We start from the raw sequence: 23,330 nt of genomic DNA, 5'->3' as shown, positions 1-23,330 counted from the left end.
CTGGTTACATATCTTTCACTACTGAACCAGGTAACATCATCAGTGTGATAGAGTGTGGAGTTTGCTGTTTATATGTAGTGGTTTGTCCTGCCACTATATTAGACAGCAAACTCCATATACCTTCACACTGGTGATGTTAGCTAATGGTCTGCAAAATCAGCAATTCAATTCAATTCAATTCAATAGAAAAGTGGAATAGAATTAATTTGATAAATTATCTGTTTTGAGAAAAGGGATGAGATAGTTTTTATACATTGCCCCTTGATCTAAAAAGCTGCTCAGGAAGTTGGAGAGATCTTTTAATATACATAAAAAGAAAGGTGCAAAACTACAGGGGAGAGAGAAATGGGAAAAAAGGCATTTCTCCCATTTTAGCACCTTTCATGAATGCATGGGATTTTTGTTTGCAGGCCACAAGGCCAATGCAGCAGAATTTCAGGGGGGGGGGGAAATCAAGAGTTCCATTAAGCAGACTGAACAGGAAAACACTCAGTGTAATAATAATGCAAACCACAATAAAAATGTATGTGTAGCATTGTCCAGAATTAGCCTGACTAATCAAAATGAAGAATTGGATCAAACTTTTTTTAAATTATTTACAGTTCAGATACAGCTGTGATTCAGTTACAATCAGTTATTTACAAAATAACTGAACTTAATTTACTATAGGAATACTTACTTGCTAAAGCCAAAATTAACTGACTGGTCACTCAGAATTTCAAATTGTATAGGGCGGTCACCCATGCAGTATCTTCTTAGTAGTTCTAAACATGTATATATTGTTTTCCGGGAAGGCTTGTTTTCATGAAAGAGATCTCCACCTAGTAAAATGAAGTCCACCTATAAACAGATTTTTGGGGGATATATTACTATTTACATATGCCTTTTTTCTCAAAATTATAAATTTCTAAAAACAGTTCAACTAGACCAGGGGTAGGCAACCTTGGCTATTTTATGACCCATGGACTTCAACTCCCAGAATTCCTGAGCCAGCATGGCTCAGCTTGGAAACCTCTCCCTTTCCCCTCAGCATGGCTGGCTCAGGAATTCTGGGAGTTGAAGTCCATGAGTCATAAAAGAGCCAAGGTTGCCTACCCCTGAACTAGACAGTGTTTTTGGGTTGGGGTTGTTGTTTTTTGTTTTTTTGAGAATAGATGTGGCTATTTTAGAAGTTTCAGGGGGGCACCAGATTTCAGCCTCTCCAAAGTGCCTTTTGGTCTATGAATCCTAAATCCTGCATTTCCATGCTACTAAACTCCAAATGCATCCGACATCCTTTTAAGGCTCAAAAATATACAGAAAGCAAGAGAGACGACAGCCCTTTCTAGAATTTGGCAGGTTTTATTTTTAATCCTGACTGTATAAAATAAGTTACTATGTTAATTAAAGAAGTATGGTAAGGTATCTCTTATAATGAAAAAAGAAAGAACTGAAGATGAAAAAGTACACTCAGATATGTTTGCGTTATAAAACTTCACTTAAAAGTGAATTTAATTGTCCCATTATCTGCAATTGATTTATGGGCAGTCAACATTCCTATATATCTTTAAACCAATTTTATTCATCTACTTATAAGATTCTTAACTGAGCCCAAAAGATTCTAGGTAGTATGCAAACACGGAACTACAACCTGCCATGGCAAATTTTTCATTACTGCCCAGGTCTTATTGACAGTACAATGGGCTCAGATTGGTTTTATTTTCACAATGTCATTGGTGTAATATGCAATTAATGTCCTAACAATAAGAACAATTTCTAGGAAATACAGATAGTTCTCGACTTACAACCATTCATTTAGTGACCAGTTATAACGTCACTGAAAAAAGGAACTTATGGTCATTTTTCACACAACCGTTGCAGCATTCCCTTGGTCACATGATCAAAATTTGGGCACTTGGCAATTGGCATGTACTAATGACAGTTGCACTATACTGTGGGTCACGCGATCCCCATTTGAAACCTTCCCAGCTGGCTTCTGACAAGCAAAGTCAATGGGGGAAGCCAGATTCGTTAATGACCACACAATTCATTTAACAGTTGCAGTGATTCGCTTAACAACTGTGGCAAAAAAGATCGTAAAATGAGGGGCAACTCACTTAACATCTGTCTTACTTAGCAACAGAAATTTTGGGTTCAACTGTGGTCATAAGTCGAGGACTACCTGTATGTGACCTTTCAGTGATAGTTTTGTAACGTGATTTCAGAGTGGCTTGCCTCGTTCTCTTGAGCAAGTTTCAATATTTCATCCAAGGTAACAAAAGTATCATTGCCACGACAAGCATCCTTCTCCAAATATCCAAGGTGAATGTCTGTAGCAACTAAAATTTTAAATGTGTCTTCTTCATCTCTAAAGTTAAAGAGAAACAAGCAAACAAACAAAAAAGCAGAATAGTATGGCTGCATCATTTACTGTTTCGGCATCTAATACAATGAAGTATTTTGTAAAGTTATAGATTACATTCTTCAAATGCCACCGTATTCAGTATTCATTTCATGGAATAATAGAATTATAGGGAACAATTGGGCCTCTAGAAACTTTTCCTGCTATATTTCCACAGTTAACTCAATCTCTCTGATGCTTAGAAGAATCTTTAATTATTTGAATTATTTCTTACATTTATTTATTTATTTATGAGACTTATATACTGCTTTAAGTGCAAGCACTCTCTAAACAGTGTACACCAGTAAGCAATGTATATATATATTTACATTGCCCCCAACAATCTGGGTCCTCATGTTATTTATTTATTTATTTATGAGACTTATATACCGCTTTAAGTGCAAGCACTCTCTAAGCGGTGTACACCAGTAAGCAATGTATATATATATTTACATTGCCCCAACAATCTGGGTCCTCATTTTACCTACCCCGGAAGGATGGAAGGCTGAGTCAACCTTGAGCAGGTGAGATTTGAACCGCTGACCTGCTGAACACAGTCAGCTAAAGTGGCCTGCAGTACTGCACTCTAACTGCTGCGCCACCTCGGCTCTTTATATGCAAATCCATGAGAGCACAGGGTTTTGTTTTTATATTATTGATTTAAATTACAAAAGTATTCTTTGCATCCCTTATATAATTTTCATTTTCAGCACTAATGAGGTGACAGTAAATTATAGGAACACCACAGTTGGCAAGATAGATGACTAAATCTCTTCCCCACTGATGTGAATATTGTGGAAAATTTACCTGGAAGTGGTAGAACTCATATCTACAATCAGCCTTGGCCCAATTTACAAAAGATCTCACGAAGCCAAATGAATAAAAAAACAGACAGTCAAGACCTAGGAACAACCAAATAAAAAGAATCTTAGGGTAATAAACTTGGAAGCCAAAGTATCATAATTTATTGTTTAAAATGTACTTTTCCACTGAACAAAAAAACATGCATAGAAAAATAAATGAAAACCAAGAGTCTATATAACCAGGAAAGCTCCAAGGCAACTGTGGTTTTTAGCTTTTATCACTATCACATTTTTTGTTTTGTTTTTGCAAAAAGCACTAAAGCAGGGATCCCCAACCCATAGTCCATGGACCGACACCGATCTGCAGCATGCCAGAAACTGGTCCACACAAACAAGCAAAGCCCCATCCATAGGATGCAGGCAGCATGCAAAACCATGCCCTCTCAGGTCCACAGGAAAACCTCTCTCCATGGAACCAGTCCCTGGTGCCCAAAAGGTTGGGGGCCTTTGCATTAAAGCTGCACCGCTGCTGCCTTTCAGGAAAATCCCAAAGGATTGGGGGATTTTATAGGAGGAGAGTTTCAAGAAATCTCAACATTTGTGAGTGGAATAATGAGGCACCACAAAAATTTTCTGCAGAAATTAATTTTTCTTTTCTCCACCTTTTCTCATTTTACTACGAAACAATGGACACTGTCATTCTCCTTTACCTACAGTAGGATTTTGTTGAAGGAAAGAATAATGTCCTTTCATTTTTTTTATAAAAGAGCAATCTAGCACACTCTATCCCATTTGTAGAACTTGCAGAAGGGAGACCTAATCCTAATAAGTGATTTAAGTATTAAACTTAGTCAAAATCTGAGGCCCAATCTGGTGTGATGGTTAAAATACCAGATTAGAAGCTGGAAGAACATGACTTCTAGTTTTGTCTTAGGCACAAAGCCATCAGGGTGATTTTGGACCAGCTTCTTTCAAAATCTTGTCAAATAATGGACCAGTGCAGGCAGTCTTCAGTGAATCAAAGGCATCACCAGACTAAATAAATAAAATAAAAAGTGAACACCTCTTTGGAAAGAATATGGAAACAGCAAATTACACGAAGTAGAAATTGTCTTGAGTTTTTGGCATAAGTGACTGATCCAAGCAATGAATGATTTTAGTGGACAAAAAACATGCACAGAAAAATAAATGAAAAACCAAGAGTCTATATAACCAGGAAAGCTCCAAGGCAACTCTGGCTGGTCTCAAACACTGAGAAGGGCCTGTATTATTTCAGTAAAACTAACAATTATACAGTTTCCAGAGCAACATACAATTACAATGCAAAGGAAACCAAAACCTGAGAGAATAAACACCTTCCCAAATAGGCAATCCAGCAAGTCAACTCTGCTTTTGTAATTTTTACAATATGTAAGATGTAATTCATGCAATGTAACCTCAACAGTTATAAATGTATAATATTCCAAAGAAGGAATAAGATATTAAACGAGCCAAAATCTCTGCTCTGTACTGAAACAGGAGACATTGTTCAGCCCTGATTTAAGCTGCTCTGCATCTTTCATGCAGTGACCCGTCAGCGGACTCTTATTCCACGTCCATCCCGTTCTTTAGGAAGACGAACGGAGAGGCTGACTTCAAACCAAAATGCTTAACCAGGTCGGTGGAAAACGCAGCATTCCCACAACATGCTAAACTTGGGCTGAGAGCTAACCCTACTTGGCTTTCTCATGCGGGGCAAACCCCCCCCCCCACCAAGGATTGTGTCAAAGCCAAGCAACCCAGCAGAGACAGGATGCATCAACTGCTCTGGCAGAGGAGAGTCGTCTTCTGGCGCCCTGGACTGGAATAACTTCTCTATTGCACCGAAAGGATCGTTGCGCATTCAAGCAGAGTCGTTGCGCGACTCCTGCAGAGGCACCGCAGGCAGCCTTCTCGCTGCGCTTCGGGACTCCGGCGATTCTTGGTCACCAGGCTCATTCCATCTCGTCTGCCAGCAAGGCAGAACAAGGAGGCCGCCCCCACGCTTCACCCCGCCGCCCCCCAACCCTCCCCCACTAGCAACTCCCCCTCCCCCTCCCCCCCCCCACAGTCTCACCCCGCTTTCCCTCTCCATACTTTCCCGGCCCTCTCCCGCGAGCGCCGGCAACTACTTCTCGCGAGAACCACGCAATTCCCGCCTTTCCCACAAGTGCTCCCCGAGGGGGGCTAACCTCCTGCAATAGACTCTCATTGCGCAGCCGCAAGAGTTAGCCGCTTCCGGTCAGAGGCGCCCCCCCCCTCCAGGAAGGAGTTAAATGTCCTAGACGAGAGGGGTGTGAGGCCTGTCGGGGCAGTGGAGGAGTCAAGGCTTCGGCTACTTGCTTGCTGTTGGTGCAAGGCGGAGCTCGGCTGTGGGTCTCCCTCAACACGCGTCCTATCCTGGAGCCAGGGAGGTTTTGAAGCGTGTATGCCGAGGATTATATTCATCCCATCGTCCCTTCGTGTATGCATTGATTTGTCTGTACGTGTCTAGTCTCTGCTCCCTGGATGCCCGTAAGGCTTAATTGAGCCTCCTTAAAGGTAGGGCTGGCTACTTGGTTTTAGCAGGTTGATTGAATCCTGCCCATGAGGGTTGTGGAGCTGGGCTTTTAAGGAAGAGATTGGACTGGAATGGCATAGAGCAGTGGTTCTCAACCTTTTTAATGCCGCGACCCCCAACCAGTCGTAAGTCGAGGACTACTCAACCGGTCGTAAGTCGAGGACTACTCAACTGGTGCAGCACCGTTTGCAGAATGGGACTTTTGGCGGGCTCAGCTGGGCAGAGACAGCCTGGACAATTCCTGTTGGCTTTTGAAAGCCAATAGAATTAGACTCTATTCAAGAGAGTCTATTCTATTGGCTTTCAAAAGCCAATAGAATAAAAGGGAGTAGCACAGCTAAGGAAAAGGGGGGGGAAATGGTGGATTGCGTTGTTTGGCGACCCCCGTGAAATGGTCGTTCGACCCCAAATGGGGTCCCGACCCACAGGTTGAGAACCACTGGCATAGAGTCTCCTGCTTGAGCCGGGGGTTGGACTAGAAGACCTCCAAGGTCCCTTCCAGCTCTGGTATTCTGTTATTCTGACCCCTTTGTGTGAAGGAGCCAGTTGTGATTCTTTCAGCAGAGCCTGTCTTGGGGTCCTTGGTGACTCCCTTCCCAGATGAAGAACACCCCATTAGGCCTGTAGCCTTCATCTGTGTGTGTTTTTAGCCTTGTTCAGTTATGTAGGACTGTCAGCCCTTCGAGGTAATCCAGACAGAAGCCCAAAACCATGAGCACCAGCATCACTGTTATTGTAGGTGTATAGGAACAGTATCTTGCAAGTCTGAAAGCACTTCTCCTCATCCTTATGTCTATGGAGATTCTCAGTCATCCAGGCCATGGTTGTCCCAAAGATGATTTTTTTCAAAAGGCAACTGGACTTTATTGGTTTTTCCTTGAAGCCGTTTCACTTCTCATCCAAGAAACATCCTCCATTCTGATTGAATGCTGGGGAATGGAAAGCCTGCAAAGAATATCAATCCTTCCATTCCCAGCATTCAGTCAGAACGGAAGAAGCTTCTTGGATGAGAAGCAAAATGTCTCCAAGAAAAAACAAAGTCCAGTTGCTTTTTGAAAAAAGCACTTTGGGGTCTCCTCTCCCTTGTTTTATTTTCCAGAGAAGATCCCTTCTGAGACACTTTCTCCACCCTCCTTCCTCCTCTGGGCTCTGATAATCTCTTATCAAACTAGGTTTAATACCGAATCCCCTTATTTGACAGGTCTCCCATCTGTCCTACCCTGCAAATTGGAATGGAATGCATTTGGTTGCTGGTTTATTAAAAAAATGAAAGCAGCATCTTATTCTTGCCTCCTCCATCTAAATCCCATTGTATGGAAAAGAAAATGACCCTTTCCATTCCTTCGTAGTCAAATGAGAGGAGGAAAAAAAAAACATTTGGTTCTTTTTTTCTTACTGTTTTTGTAGCACTTGTGGCTCTTCCTCCTGTCACTCAAGGTTATTTGGGTCAGTGGGTCGATGAATGCGGCTGCTGTTGGTGGTGAGCGCAGTCAATGGTTTCCTTGGACACTGGAAGTTTGTTTAGCAAGGTTTTGTTTTGATCTTGTAAATTGCCCAGAGGCATAAAATATAAAATGGGTGACTGCATAGATTACATGAATAAAATGTTATACCAAGGAAGTTATTTCATCTTATCCTGGGTATCCAGCCTTTTGGCTTGCCTGGGCTGCATTGAGTGAGGAAGAATTGTCTTGGGCCACATACAAAATATATAATATAGTTAATATATATAAATCAGAAGTTTACAATCTTGTGGGGCTGCAAACTACCTGTATGCAGCCTGTGGGATGCAGGTTGGACACACTTGATATAGAGTATTATGAACAATTACATTTTTGGATATGGACTTGAGAAGATTAAAGTAATGCAATCTTTTGAATTCTGGCTCTGCTCTTTCTTTCTAGAAATAGAAAGAAACAAGAATTTGGGATTTTTAATTAAAAAATGATTTTGGAGGGTTACAAAAGAGATTGTAAGAAAAAAGTCCTTCATATTACTTATCTGATAATGCCAAAGAAGCAATAAGATGGCTTTTTTATGGACACTTCTGAGATTACCATTCAAGATGCAGCAAATGCCTTATCTTCTTTTTCCCCCAATCATAATATTCCATTTTTTTCCTCTTTTTAAAGATGGTGGTGATGTTGCTGCCAGTAACTTTTGTTACCGAAACTCGGTTGGCAAGGCATGGAGATATGAGTTAGAAAAATAGAAGTGAAACTCTTCTGCTGTTTAGGGACGAGCAAATCAAAGCCTGCAAAATGAATGAAAGCATAACATCAGCTGACAATAATAACACAGATGAGGAGGGAAAAGACTTTGCTGATAGCTTTAACCAGCTTGAGTTACTGGAAACCCACCGTCATTTAATCCCTAGAGGAACCCAGAGTCTTTGGTCTGGAGACTCTGATGAAGAAGATCAGGAAGAAAAAACAGAGGAATGGTACCAGGCTCAAGAGAAAAAGTTGGCAAATAGCCCAGATAAGCTTCTGCTTTGGGCAGCTGAAAAAAATAGGGTAAGCCAAATGTACTACAGTATATGAAAACTCTGCATGATAAATTCATCTTCCCTGTTATTTCCTAGAGAGACTCTAGTTTGACATAAGGGGGCTTTCAAGTGACATAAGGTTGGTTTATGCCAGTGTTTCCCAAACTTGACAATTTTAAGGCATGAGGACTTCAACTCCCAGAATTCCACAGCCAGCAATGCTGGCTGTGGAATTCTGGGAGTTGAAGTCCACATGCCTTAAAATTGTCAAGTTTGGGAAACACTGGTTTATGCTATAGCCATGCTAAGGTCCTTCCAGAGGGGTAAGTGCAAACCACGTATCAATGGTTTACAGGTAGTCCTCGACTTACAGCAGTTTGTTTAGTGACCATTTCGAGTTAAAACGGCACTGAAAAAAGTGAGTTACGACTGTTTTTCACACGATCTTTTGTGCCCTTCTGACAAGCAAAGTCAATGGGGAAGCCAGATTCACCACGTGACTAGCTTAACAACTGCAGTTGATTCATTTAACCACTGCGGCAAGAAAGGTGGTGAAATGGAGCAAAACTCACTTAACAAATGTCTTGATTAGCAACAAAAAAGTTGGGCTCAGTTGTGGTCGTAAGTCGAGGAGCACCTGTTGTTTGACACTGCTGAATTGTTCAGTCATGATGCAAAGGTTTGTTTGTTTAGCCCAGGGGTAGGCAACCTTGGCTCTTTTATGACTCGTGGACCAACTCCCAGAATTCCTGAGTCAGCTATGCTGACTCAGGAATTCTGGGAGTTGAAGTCCACGAGTCATAAAAGCCAAGGTTGCCTACCCCTAGAACTTTAGCCTGAACTAAATGAGGGAGGAACGAGGATTTGCTTTACAGAATTGCAGAGATGAAATTTATGAACCCATAGAAATTTCTGAATGAGTGGCTGAACTTAGCTCTGCTGGTGAAGGATGTCGAAGATTGTGGTTCAGTAACAAATGGAGGATCATAGCTTTTCACACACACCCCTTATTGTCTGTATGCAAGTCCATCATTAGGGTTTAGAAGGAATGGAAAAATAGTTGACTTGCATCTACAGAAACCAAGACAAGTCAGAAATGATTATGATGCCTTTGGATAATAAAAGTAATTGCAGTTGGTGCCGCAGGCTTCAATATTATGAATATAAAATGAGGTAATTACAGTGGCATACACAAAGCCAGTCTGGATTGTTTTTAGAATTGTGAACTATGGCAGTGCTGTTTTGTCAAGTAGATTGATCTTTAGGAATGGGGTTATGAGGCATTGATACCTCCAAATAAATGAGAGCAAATGGATAGAGTTGCATTTTACTTGGAGTCAGTGTGAAAGAGTTTGCTTTCTTCCTGGAAATGTCATAATAAAACTGATTGTTAAAAGCAAAAAAAAGCTTGCTCGGTGTATCGTGAACTTTTAGTTGAGCAAGTGATCCCCCAGTTCTTTCAGAACTAAACTCAATGCTCTATGAAATCCTCTAGATTCTGGGTTCCCCACATCAATTTTGCAAAAATGATGGGTTTTAATGGCATGAATTTCTTTAAAATATGGGATAATAAAGACCAGAAATGTTGGGCTCTTCAACTCTGGAGATATTGTATCACAAGTCATTGCTTGTTCTTTGGAGTCAGTGCATTTGGTGAAAGTGTGGTCTTCATTCAGAGTGCGAAAGGCACTGAATCTTATAGAAAGTTGTCTAAGCTAGTGGACTAATACTAAACTCTGTCTCCATTCCCACAGCTTAGCACAGTGCAAAAGCTCTTGTCTCAAAACCTGGTGTCAATAAATGTCCAGGATGAAGATCAATATACTCCTCTTCACCGCGCTGCCTATAACGGACACATGGAAGTGGTGCGTGAGCTGATTGCTCACGGGGCAGATGTCCACGCATTGACCGTGGATAGCTGGACACCTCTGCACAGTGCGTGCAAATGGAACAACACCAAAATTGCCTCGTTCTTGCTCCAGCATGGGGCAAATGTCAACGCTCAGACCAACGGGTTGCTTACACCTCTGCACTTGGCAGCCGGAAACAGAGAGAGCAAGGAAACCCTTGAACTGTTACTCATGAATCGATACTTAAAGCCCAATCTCAGAAACAACTTGGAAGAGACGGCTTATGACATTGCTCGAAGGACTGACAAATACCATTATTTGTTTGAAATTGTTGAACACTGCACAAATTCTGTCGTAGACTCTTAGGAATTGTATACCTAACACACATGGCCAGAGCTTTTTAAAGAAATCTATTTTGTCATTGCATTCGCAGCTCTTTAGGTCATAACTTAGCAGGTGGCTCAAATGAGGCTCTGTTGAGTAACACTGACATTATTTTTATAAGATAAGTTATGTGTCTATGGAGATTCTCAATCATCCAGGTCATGATTATCCCAAAGGTGCTTTTTTCCAAAAGGCAACTGGACTTTCATGGTCTTTTTTTTTTTTTCCCCTTGTGAAAACGTTTTGTTTCTCATCCAGGAAGCTTCTTTGGGTCTGAACCTCTTGGATGAGAACGGAAACATTTTCAAAAGAAAAATAAAATCAAGAAACTCTAGTTGCCTTTTGGAAAAGAGCACCTTTGGGACAAGGTAGGCTATGCTACCCTTGTGGAACATTTTCACTTTAACTTGGAAAAAAACATGGTTATTTTGCTGCTTTCCCTATCCATTGTAAATGGAAATCATCACAGAGCCACAAAATAACATGTAAATATTCAGCAACACTGCTCAAAACATTTGCTGCTTCTTTTTAAGGAATGTGAAGTTTTAATGAGACTTAACCGGTGACTGATAATTTTCAACAGAGAAGAACATGGAATTTAAACTATTGCTAAAACCTGGGGTATTCACGCACATATCAAAGATAGCAGCTGCCAAAAAATGGAGCTACCTGATTAATAATGTGATGTGATTCAGATTTCCCAAATCTACTTCAGTGTCTGTATAAGATATAACTGTATCTAATTCCTTAGTTGCCAAACATTACATTTTGTGTGCTCAGGTTTTGCTTTTGAAAGTGACGATATGGTTACCTATGTGTAGAAGTGTTTTGTTTACATTTTTATTGATCAGGTTTCTCAGTCCTAAGTTACCTGAGTTTTCAGTTATTTTTGAACTTCATGATCAGAATTGCCAATTAATATGTCCAGTGGTCATGTTGATTGGCAGTTCAGGGAGTTGCAATTGCAGCACATTCAGAAGTCAACAGTTTGGTGAAAGTTGCTTAATAGGCCTTTGCTAAATCACATTGAGTTATTCAGTTTTTAAAATGGTTTGTGTTCTTTCAGTACCACTGCAGTTCACAAACTCAAAATTCTTTTCAGTAGCAGAATACACTACAGCTGACTGGTCCAAAGATTGCTTGGAAGTACCTTATTGTACAACTGCTTGCTTTCTTAAATTATGTTTTGAATTTTTGGAAAACTTTGGGTTCTCGTTCAGAAGTAAACTCTGAAATTTATTCACAGATGCATGAAAAAATCATCATGTGTTTGGTTCACTAGCTCTAAAGATACTTAGGGCTGGTTCACATAATTCTTTGATACACTTGAGGTTGAAAAAAAAATTCTTTGCAATTTATTTGAATTTTACCAGATAAAAATTACGTAACTCTTTCATGAGATTTTATGTGCATGTACGTGGTGATGAAGCAGCATTTGTGTTTGTGAAGAGTGGAAGATATGCTGAATGTGATACAACTGAGCTTTCTGCTAAAATGATAAGTTTGTAAGAATACAAGTATCTTTTGCTTCAGTTCAAATTTCTCCTGTGCACTGTTTGCTACTTTGAATGCTTTGTGTGAACCAGCCCTGACCTAAAATAAAATCCCTGTAAATATGGGATTTATGTGGTTTGCTGTAGCATGATGTACTTTCACTGTAAAATTAGTTGTTTTGGTTCATTAAAGTTATTTCTGAACAAGTGATTTGATGGATGTAACAAATCCAAGCTGTTAATGCCTACTGATATTGTAGTATGAAGTCCCAGTTCCATTAACAACCATGGAAGTTTTATTGACATTAGAGAAACTCTAACTGCAATTAGATATAACATATTGTAATATAATCCATAGCATGTTAGAACTGAATGCCAATACATCGCCTTGATCTTAACTCCTTGGATTTCCAACTACTATATGCCAGAATTGGGAAAATATCATTTTTTAAAAAATTAGAAAATAATGCTAATAGTTGAGGCTTAAATTTTAAAGCAATCACTTATCTTAAGGCACTTCAACGTAATGTTTTATGAACCCTTCTAAATATGTGTTTCCAGTTTGGACATTCTTAATCCATTTTATATCCAAGTATCAAATTAAGAGAGTCATCAGACCACTAGTTAAAGTTATACTACAAATTTAAACCAGCACAAAACCCATTGAGGTTTTTCCAAATAATATTGTTAATTGTTCTATCGAAAAGATATTTCTACATGAAAAAAGACTGCTAGTTATATCTTAAAATGATTCCCAGGATTCTCTAACTCTTAAATTTTCTTTATTGATTTATTTCTCCTGTTGATATATATGCCCAATTTATAATTATTCTGAGTAGCTTACAGTAAAATTAAAATCAAATCAATGCTTCAGATCTGAAAAACTAAAACTGCTAGCAGCTCTGGACGATCACTCAGTTCCATAAAATGCTTCTTAAAAATATCTCTCTGGCTCACTCAACACTTTGACCCAATCTCAGTGGGAACAGCCAAATCTTCTGTGTCTTCAGGGTTTCATTCAGATTTAAAAAGGAATAGCCAGAGGGTGGTGCTCTGAGGAACACGTCAAAGCAGGACTCTCAGCCTCTCTCTCCCTACAAACACTGACTGGAATCAGCTTTGGAAGAAGGAGAACCGCTGCAATACTATGATTCCATTCCTATCCTACATTGGTCCAGAGGGATACCATGATCAATGTACTGATCTCAACGGAAGGAAGGAAGCTCAGGATTCATTTTGCAGGTCCCATCCTGAGGCCTCCAGAGACCATCTGCAATGTGATCAACACAGTCTCAATATTATACCTAAATTAACAGATAATCCATTTTTTTTAGGACCGCTCCCACCCTGTTGGTTTTCTGCAAGCTGCTTAAGACCTGGCTTTTCCGGCAGGCTTGGGGTTTATAAAATCTGACCCCTGGATGAATGTTACTGTATTGTTTGTCTTGTTAAGTTATATTGTGTTTTTATTGTTAGCTGCCCGGAGTCCTGCGGGAATGGGGCAGTCTATAAATTTTAATAAATAAATAAATAAATTATGGACCTTCTTAGTTGCAGCACAGTTACTTTCTCCACAACTTTCTCTCAAAAGGGGAAGATGGAAACTTTGAAAGTTATCCAGTACGGTATAATTAAGTCCAGTGATGGTTTCTTGAGTGAAAATGAACCACCATCTCAAAAGTGCAGATGGGACCACCACCCGCTAAAGAATGAGTTAATAATTGCCTAAACCCAATCACATGTCACTTTACACAAGTAATATTAATTTCCATGGAAATCTGATCTATTGCATGCAAAATGTATAGTAATGCACTCCAAGAAACTCCAGTTTCACAGATAATCTGATAATTATAATTATAATCTGATAATTTCAACCTGTTCATCTTTTTGTTATTATATTGATGTATTTTCATTTTCTTTTTCGTTGTTTGTTTTATTCTATTGTTTTCTCTTTTTCACACTTCATTTCTTATTATTATAAGCTGCCTAGAGTAGCCGCATGGTGAGATAGGCAGCAAATAAATTTCACAAATAAACAAATACCATCTGCTATCCCTAGTAGTAAAATATCATTGGATCTTTATCAAGCATCTTTATCAAAGTATATTTTTCTGAAATAGACGTAGGTACAATCACATTCCCAGCATCTGGAATGTCTGAATAGTATCATTTTAAATAATTTTTGATCATTTTGTAGAGATCTTTTTTCTATCTAAGAAGATTCAAGCACAAAGGTATGATTGTAACGCCTCTTCTTTTGATGGCACTTCTTGGCTGACTTTCACTGCACGTTGTCTGGACCAGAAACATAGCTTGTTTTCTAACTCATTGGCTCATTCTTCCCGGAATACTTTTTACTTCATTGGCCTGTGACCAAATGGTTTCCCTTCAAGCATAGTTAGCTCCCTAATATTCTCATCCATATTCTGCAGGTGATACTTCCTTTGTCACAGCCTGGCAGAACAAAATGTTTATGTCTGCACACTATTCTAATATCGCCCAAAATAAACCTCAGGCAGACCTGACTTAAGACCTCCAAAGACACTTCCTGGGTACCCAACCAGCTTTGCTTGATGAAGAGATCTTGGCGATTATCATGCAACTTCGCAGTTAGCGCCTCCAACCAGTAACTTGAAAACCACCTGCAGGCCCAAAGATGACCCTGTTCCAAGGTGGCCACCATTCAGGACACTATTGGACTTCACTACCTACAATCTTTCAGCCAGTATGGTTTTTGCCCACCCTGGCTTGCTAGAGGCTGCTGGGTGGAGGGAGGGGGAGGTGTTAATCCCAATAATTAGAGGGCGACAGGTTGGGGAAGACTTCGGGTCAGCAACCAGGTGGGCTTCGGGCGTGGCCTGTGTTGCCAAGGCAACCTGTGATCGCCCCCGCTCGAGGCCGATGGACTCGGCTCTCCTCTGACCCGGGGCCAGGGCGTTTCCCTCTTAGCTCCGCCCAGCTTTCAGCCACACCGCTCTGCCGGGTGTGAGGCGAAAGCGCCGGCTTCATCATCTTCTCCCTCCCTCCTCTTCCTCCTCCGCCACTCCCCCTTCAGCAGCAGCAGCCGCCGCCGCCGCAGCAGCAGCAACCTTGGGCTCCTATGGCAACCAGCCTGCGCGTGCCGCTGGCCTGGGCGCGGCTGACAGGAGCAAGCAAGAGCAGCCGCCGAGGACGAGACATGCGAGCGTCCACCGGGGAACCGCTGGAGCCCAAGGCGGGGGACTCGGGCAGCCGGATCTACGGCGAGAGCAACGATGGGGGGCAACCCTGTGAGTGGGGGCTCGCGCGCGCCCCGGGTGGAAGGTCCCTTGCGGAGCGAGACTCTTCCTTCCATGCTGCTTTTATCCAAGGAGTGGAGAAGACTTCCAGGTTTTGGGGGTTGGGGGGGGGGACTTCAGCCCCAGCAATTGGAAATAAATGGGCAACCCAGGGTGGGTGGAAAGCAAATGGGGGAAGGCTTCTCTCTGTGGCCTGAGAAAGCCCCTGTTGGGGAGAACAGTTTGCAGAATTAAGTGATGGATATAGTCTGTGGGAGAAGGACCTGCATGCCAGCCTGCTGTGGATCAGTTGCCTCCTTGCACCCAGCATGTCTGTGCAAGAATTCCCTCTTGCTTCTTTAAAAGGGGACTGCTGGTGACATCATGGGCATGTCCCTGTCGTTGTCTTGGCAACAGTACAGAAGCAGTTTGCCCATTCACTTATACCTGGATGTTGTTGTTGTTGTTTTCAATTTCCCAACCGAATCCACAGCCTTCAGATTTCCAAATATTAAGGAGTTCTGTTGTTCCAAGCTTTTTGAGATCTGCCAAATTATTATTGAGGAATGACATCATGCCTTATTTTTATAAATAACTCAAGGTGGCGAAGACACACAAGTTGCTCAGAGTCAGCTTGTCAGCTTGTAGGTGAGATGGGCAGCACAGTAAAATAAAATATTCCTTTCTACTATTTTCTCCACAACAACGACCCTGTGAGGTTGGTTGATCTGACAAAATTGGACTGGCCAAAATCACCAGTAGGCTTTCATGCCTAAGAACTCACAGTCTCCTGGTTTCTGGCCTGGTGAGATCCTCGTTACCATTGAAATGAACAGGTCTGGTTTGTTCTCTCTCTTGTACAGAAATAAATAAAGATCATCCAACACTTGGTCTCCTCCAATATGGAAGTTGAAGCCCAGGATCTCGGAACAATGCCCTGGTTTGAGAAGTATACAGAATACAGAATAATAGAATTGGAAGGGACCTTGGAGGTCTTCTATTCCAACCCCCTGCTCAAGCAGGAAACCCTATATATCATTTCAGACAAGTGTAAACCCACAACATCTGAAGGCAAGGTGTTCCACTGGTTAATTGTTCTCACTGTCAGGAAATTTCTCCATAGTTCTAGGCTGCTTCTCTCCTTGATTAGTTTCCATGCGTTGTTTCTTGTCTTGCCTTCTGGTGCTTTGGAAAATAGATTGACTCCTTCTTCTTTGTGGCAGCCCCTCAAATATTGGAACACTGCTATTATGTCACCCCTAGTCCTTTTTTTCTCTACACTAGCCATGCCCAAATCTTGCAACTGTTCTTCATGTTTTAGTCTCCAAGCCCTTAATCATCTTAGTTCTTCTTTGCACCCTTTCCAGAGTCTCAATATCTTTTTTATAATGAGGTGATCAAACTGGATGCAGTATTCCAAATGTGGTCTTACTAAGGTTTAATAAAGGTTATTCAGTCTGATATCCAATTCCATTCTGCTCTGCTCTGCAGTGATGAGTCTCACTAACTAGGATTATTATTAAGGGATTAATACACAGAATCATAGAAACTGAAAAAGCCCCGATTATAGCAATTATTAATGAATTCTCTAAAGGTCTCAGAGAGCTGTTTTTTCCAGAATGCAAGACTGAAGAGTTAATCATTCTTTTCTAATGGACTTGGAATACTTGTTAACAATATAGTGGGATATTTCTGCTTCTTTCCCAGCCCAAGTCAGTCTCAAAGACCTCTTTCCATGGATTATTAGGTCTGATAAATGTATGGCTGTGAAAGGTGGACCATAAGAAAGGCTGAGTGCAAAAGAATTTAGGCCTTTGAACTATGGTGCTGGAGAAGACTCCTGCGAGTCCCCTGGACTGCAAGGTGATCAAACCGGTCAGTCCTAGAGGAGATCAACCCCGACTGCTCTTTAGAAGGCCAGATCCTGAAGTTGAAACTCAAGTACTTTGGCCACCTAATGAGAAGAAAGGACTCACTGGAGAAGAGCCTAATACTGGGAAAGATTGAGGGCAATAGAAGAAGGGGACGACAGAATGGGGTGGCTGGATGGAGTCACTGAAGCAGTAGGAGTGAGCTTAAATTGACTCCAGAAGATGGTAGAGGACAGGAAGACCTAGAGGAACGTTGTCCATGGGGCGCGATGGGTCGGACACGACTTCGCAACTAACAACAACAAATAATTGCTCTGCCATACGAATAGAAGCTTTGCTTAACTTTTTTTCCATTTCCTATTCTTAATGCCTAAACTTGGTTTTTATAAATTCCTCCAAGAGGAAATAAAGCATGATTATTATTCAGGTCACTTTTCTTAAATATTATGTCTTGTCGCCATAAGATGTTTAGAATATTTATAAAATACTAGAATATGGTTTGATTTAATACTCTATTTTGATAAAGCAAGCATACTATTTGCGAATTCCTCAGTTCATTCATTGAAATGATCTTTTCTAAAACAGGGAAGAAGTTTGTGTATGTTGAACCACCAAGGAGAGTTAGGGAAGTACTTGAGGAAGAGCTGTATTTCCAGAGAGATGAGTGCAGAATTAGACACCCTTCAGAAGGTAAGCTTTGGAAAACAAGGTAACTGGGAGAATTTCAAATTCTGAAGTGTTTATAAAGGGAAGCTTTCATCCGTATACTAACCTGCCTTAGTGATTTCCAGCAATTTGCAAAAATATAACATCTACTCCAAACACTGGTACAAAAAAATTTAAATAGTAACAGCAAAAACAGCCAGAAGCAAAACCACAGATATTTAGTTATCCTTTCAAAGCCCTTTGGAATCATTTGATGGTACTGATGGGACAAGTCTCACTTCTAAGAACAGAAAGTGTTGGGAATATGAAGAAAGTTCTATTTTAAAAATAGGTCTGCTTCAGGAGATATATAAAATCACACGGAAAGTAGATTTGCTACTGTATTTGTGTAATCTGTTCTCTTGGAGTTGGAGCTGGTCTATGAGGTGATAAATTAATCCAAAGCAAGAGTTGGTGAATTTAAGACCCATAAAACATCCCCAGACCATCGTAAATAGTTGTGCAGCCCTCCCCCACCATCACGTGATCATGTTTTGGCATTTGGCAGCCGGTCACCTTTATGACCAGTTTTGGTGTTCTGTGGTTACGCGACTGCAGGGTGTGACATTTTTTGCTGGTTTCCAGCAAGAAATGCCTACTATTCAAATGAATGGATTTGCATTTATAACCACCACGTTCACTTAATCACTATCATGTTGGCTTAACAACTGTTGCCAAAAAGGTCATAAAATCACTTCTGGTCATGTGGGAGCCTCAGTTTACAACTGTAACAATTTATGACTGGATTTCCAATCCCAACTGCAGTCATAAGTTAAGGACTATATGTACACTTACATGGACCACTTCCTGCCCCTGAGCAGATGAAACATTATAGATCCTAAATGGGGCATTTCAGCTTTTCTTTTTTGCTCACAGGGTTCCAATTAGCTTCAAAGCAATCCTTGTTTATGGGTCTGTAAAGCAAAAAAAGGTAAATAAGAAATAAGATAATAAAATTGTGACGTTCCACTTAATTGGTTTTGATTAAATCCCAGGACTCAATTGTGGTTGCAATACAATACAATTATAATAATGCTCTTCTATATATTATGGACAGTGGCTCTGGAAAGAATTTGGAGCTTGAAAAGAAATTTTCCTGTGGGAGGCTTCAACCCAGCTTCACAGAATCAAAGCTGCTTCCTTTCTCAACCTTATTACTCCAGGCATGCAGTCATAAGAAGTAAGAATGTAGTATCTCCTTTCTTTCCTGCTCCCCCAAACCAAAAGTGTGCATTTTAAACAAAAGAATGACATAGTGATTGCTAACATTCATTACATTCATTGCTCGCTTCCATTTACTATACATAGAAGAGAGCTCACCAGGCATTGGATCGTATAATAACTAGCTGCTATTTGAGAGTTTATACAGGAGGAAAAACAGATTTTCTCCAACTAACAAATATGCTTAATTGAATAAATGGCCTAGTTGTTAATATATAGAATACATTCTATTTTTATGAACCAATGTATTTCAAAATGTACAATGTATTTCAAAATGTAACCTAAATATAAGTTACAAGTTACATTTTTAAATATATTGGTTCACTTCTTGAATTGCTCATACCTTACAAAATTGACTACATAGAATAATATAGAATAACAGAGTTGGAATGGATCTTGGAAGTCTTCTAGTCCAACCCCCTGCTTAAGCAGGAAATTTCCATTATACGTGTACCATAGTATCATGTACTCCTTTTATATATATTTTACTACTGTTATCTATGTACTCTGTGCCATACACTAGATAGATAGATAGATAGATAGATAGATAGATAGATAGATAGATAGATAGATAGATAGATAGATAGATAGATAGATAGATAGATAGTTAGATGATAGAGATAAATAGATGGATGAGAGGTACTGTCTCTAACCAAGAGATGGGGGGGAACCCTATTTCTCTATAACTCAGGAAAGTGCATTTTTTAAAAAAAAATATTAATCTAAAAATTATAATATTGCTTCTGGTTTTTGCCTTAATACATCTTTCCCCCTGCAACATCTATTTCTAATAATTACCTGCAATTTTGAATCACAAAAGCAGCATTCAGAAGTTCAACATACCAAAGATAGTTTTCCAACTTATAGTATATTCACAATGATTTTTTTTAGTTAGGCCTCCAGCCTATATTCACAACAGGATTTCACCTTATATTACCAACCGACTGGACTACAGCTCTTTTAATAATTTTAATAATTCTGAATAATTTTTCAAGATGGATTAGCTGGAAAAGAAAGGCTGTTTAATCCATGTTACCCAGTTATATCATACTGATTCTTCTGAATGCCTTCTAAACCAGTGGTCCTCAACCTTTTTAAAGCTGCGACCCCCAACTGGTTGTAAGTCGAGGACTATTCAACCAGTCGTAAGTCGAGGACTACTCAACTGGTGCAGCACCGTTTGCAGAATGGGACTTTTGGCGGGCTCAGCAGGCAGAGACAGCCTGGACAATTCCTATTGGCTTTTGAAAGCCAATAGAATTAGACTCTATTCAAGAGAGTCTATTCTATTGGCTTTCAAAAGCCAATAGAATAAAAGGGAGTAGCACAGCTAAGGAAAAGGGGAAAAAAATGGCGGACTGCGTTGTTTGGCGACCCCCGTGAAATGGTTGTTCGACCCCAAATGGGGTCCCGACCCACAGGTTGAGAACCACTGTTCTAAACCGAAGATATAAAGCAGCTCTCAGATTCATGGCTAGTTTTAAATTGTCTTCTGTGGATTGGGGATATATTTCTTTTTGAACTTTTAGATCAGAGATGGATATCTTTTGAAGTTTTAGTTCCTGATTACTAGAAGCCAGTTCATGTGTGAACTTTGCTAATGGATGATCATTATAGCACACAGAAACCGTTGTCCTATAACAGGGGTATCAAACTGGCGGCCCACGGGCTAGATGCATCATATAGCAAAACCACGCCCACGCCCACCCCCATTGCCGGCAATGGCAAAAAAAGTCGCAATATGTCATGACACGTCACGTGACATTGCGAGTTTGACAGCCCTGCCCTATAAGATGTTAGGCAAATCCTGATTGCAACAGCTGTCACCCCATTGATATCCAGGGTTGATGTAGCTGATCCGGCTGACCAAGCCATTCAGTGACCTTCAAGATTGAGCTGAGATATGAACACTACTTTTCCCAATGTCTATTGAGATTCTCAGTCATCCAGGTCATGGTGTCTCCAAAGTGTTTCCTTTCAAAAGGCAACTGGACTTTCTTGTTTTGCTTGAAGAAAGTCCAGTTGTCTTTTGAAAGAAAACACCCTTGGGACGCCAAGACCTGGACAATTGAGAATCTCCATAGACGTTTAGCTATGCTCTTTGGGATGAACACCTTTCAAATTGTGCAGGACTATGAAAGGATTTCCAGAAAAAAAAATGGCAAACTACAGGATTCAGGTGACCCTGAGAGCACAGGTAAACCTCCAAGTGATCTCAACCGACTGTCCGAAAGAGAGCTAATGACCATATGACTGCAAGGTATATAAATCCTTCCATTCTCCACCATTCAGTCAGAACTGAAGAAGCTTCTTGAAGCAAAACATCTTAAAGTCCAGTTGCCCTTTGAAAGAAAATACCTTTGGAACTACTCTTCCCACTTTTAATTGAACAATTTAACTGACATATCTAGGAATAAAATGTTTAGAGTTGCTTAGTTCTTCATTGCATCACATTTTAAAATGAGTTTTCAATTTGGAGAATTTCACATTGCACAAGGTTCAAATTTCTCAGATTTGTGAAGGAAGCCACTTCATTTTTTATTTACCAAAAATTCACGTTGTTGGGGCCCTAATTATCTATATTTCATTAATACTGTATTCTGTCCTTATTGGAAAAGACTCTGTTTGTGTAGGAATGTCTATGATAACTTAAGTAGAATTCCACCTTCCATTTAAGAAGAATTACTTGATTCATTCTACTCAGGATGAAATCATATTTATTTGTTTAAAACAAGGCCCTGGAGCAATTTTGTGGTTCAACTGCTCCACAAATGTAATACTTATGAATCTCCATTTTGATACTTTCTCCTTTCTAGGGTAGTCATTCTGAAAAACTGAATCTCCTTTGATGGAAGTCACAGAAGAAAAGCAAATCTATCGCTGTCAATTTTATTTGAACATAGACAACTATATTTTAGTATGTATAAAGTTGCTTATAAAATAAATTTTGAAGCTATGCACCTGCCAATCAGTGTATCTAAGATGATCATCTATGACTTAGCTCACTATTCAGTAGTTCACTACTTCGTAATAAAAGGGTCCTGTCTCTCCAAATGTGTATGGGGTTTCTTTGAGTAATTTTTGAAGATTGTATTTGATATTTGTAAAGTCCTCAAAAGTTGTTATAGCACGGTAGTAGCTTGAGTAAATAGAAAACAAGTCTGCCCTTAACTTTGAACTCTATTACTCATGGTCCTGTTTCTTTTGTATGATTGTTAGACTGGCCTCCGTCAAGGACAGTTTCGATCTGACAACAAGTGTGCTGCTTTTTCAAACTCTCAATCAGAATAGACATGGAGGGGACCTTGGAGGTCTTCTAGTCCAACCCTCTGTTCAAGCAGGAGACCCTATACCAGAGGTAGGCAACCTTGGCTCTTTTATGACTCGTGGACTTCAACTCCCAGAATTCCAGCTGGCTCAGGAATTCTGGGAGTTGAAGTCCACGAGTCATAAAAGAGCCATGGTTGCCTACCCCTGCCCTATACCATTTCAGATAAGTGGCTGTCCAATCTTTTCTTAAAAGCCTCCAGTGATGAAGCACCTACAACTTCTGAAGGCAAGTTGTTCTATGGGTTAATTGTCCACTGTTGATTGATTAAGCCAGTGGTTCTCAACCTTTTTAATGCCGCGACCCCCAACCAGTTGTAAGTCAAGGACTAAACAACCGGTCGCAAGTTGAGGACTAAACTGGTCGTAAGTCGAGGACTATCCAACCAGTCGTAAGTCAAGGACTTTCCCTGCCCAGGAGCGCCACCCATGCGTGGTGCCGCCCCCTGCGCCGGCCGAGGCGTAGCTGGCAAGTGGCAGAGATGGAGCAGGCCGACCACCGGCTGGGCCACCAGCTGGCCCAGCCCAAGGGAGGTAAGGCACCGGGCCCCATGCGCGCCAGCAACCCTCCCTGCGCCCGCTGGCATCCCACCTCCCACCCCTGGCCGTCTTTTACTTACATTTTTAGTAGTTGCTCAGCAGAGAGGGCTGGAAACTTCCAGACAGCTCGCCTTCGCTGCAGACAACTTGCAGCACCGTTTGCAGAATGGGACTTTTGGCGGGCTCAGCAGGGCAGAGACAGCCTGGACAATTCCTATTGACTTTTGAAAGCCAATAGAATTAGACTCTATTCAAGAGAGTCTATTCTATTGGCTTTCAAAAGCCAATAGAATAAAAGGGAGTAGCACAGCTAAGGAAAAGGGGGAAAAAATGGCGGACTGCGCTGTTTGGTGACCCCCGTGAAATGGTCGTTTGACCCCAAATGGGGTCCTGACCCACAGGTTGAGAACCGCTGGATTAAGTTGTAGCTGGT

The 23,330-nt window shown here is 40.7% G+C and overlaps 3 protein-coding genes across 7 annotated transcripts in view; 2 read left to right on the top strand and 1 right to left on the bottom strand.

Moving 5' to 3' along the window:
- The window catches only part of MRE11 (MRE11 homolog, double strand break repair nuclease), a 31,665-nt gene extending 23,712 nt beyond the window's left edge, over positions 1-7,953 (bottom strand). Inside the window, exons 1-4 of one of the 5 annotated variants that reach the window (XM_039349084.1) lie at positions 7,819-7,953; positions 3,188-3,282; positions 2,215-2,347; positions 680-840 (exon numbers count right to left, since the gene is read on the bottom strand). In XM_039349084.1, the coding sequence (XP_039205018.1) occupies positions 680-840; positions 2,215-2,347; positions 3,188-3,207 (314 nt within the window). In that variant the 5' untranslated portion in view covers positions 3,208-3,282; positions 7,819-7,953. Of the gene's footprint in view, positions 1-679; positions 841-2,214; positions 2,348-3,187; positions 3,283-5,046; positions 5,195-5,278; positions 5,436-7,157; positions 7,253-7,818 lie in introns of those variants that run through there. The other 4 variants (XM_039349085.1, XM_039349088.1, XM_039349086.1 and 1 more) reach the window with 4 other exon arrangements.
- Positions 7,954-7,988: 35 nt separating this feature from the next.
- ANKRD49 (ankyrin repeat domain 49) lies at positions 7,989-12,187 on the top strand. The gene is made up of 2 exons (XM_039349091.1): positions 7,989-8,277; positions 10,004-12,187. The coding sequence occupies exons 1-2, from the start codon at positions 8,023-8,025 to the stop codon at positions 10,463-10,465; spliced, it is 717 nt and encodes a 238-aa protein (XP_039205025.1). The 5' UTR covers positions 7,989-8,022; the 3' UTR covers positions 10,466-12,187.
- A 2,592-nt stretch (positions 12,188-14,779) lies between these two features.
- On the top strand, positions 14,780-22,088 carry CUNH11orf97 (chromosome unknown C11orf97 homolog). Its single transcript, XM_039349092.1, has 4 exons — positions 14,780-15,245; positions 17,690-17,794; positions 18,867-18,989; positions 21,847-22,088. Exons 1-4 carry the CDS (start codon positions 15,077-15,079, stop codon positions 21,849-21,851), a joined length of 402 nt encoding a protein of 133 aa, XP_039205026.1. The 5' UTR covers positions 14,780-15,076; the 3' UTR covers positions 21,852-22,088.
- The last annotated feature ends 1,242 nt before the right edge of the window (positions 22,089-23,330 follow it).

This window comes from Crotalus tigris, unplaced genomic scaffold, assembly GCF_016545835.1.
Source record: "Crotalus tigris isolate CLP2741 ecotype Arizona unplaced genomic scaffold, ASM1654583v1 scf7180000018224.911827, whole genome shotgun sequence".
Lineage (NCBI taxonomy): Eukaryota > Metazoa > Chordata > Lepidosauria > Squamata > Viperidae > Crotalus > Crotalus tigris.
Note: the sequence above shows the minus strand (reverse complement) of the source record. Positions and strands in the feature narration are given on the sequence as shown.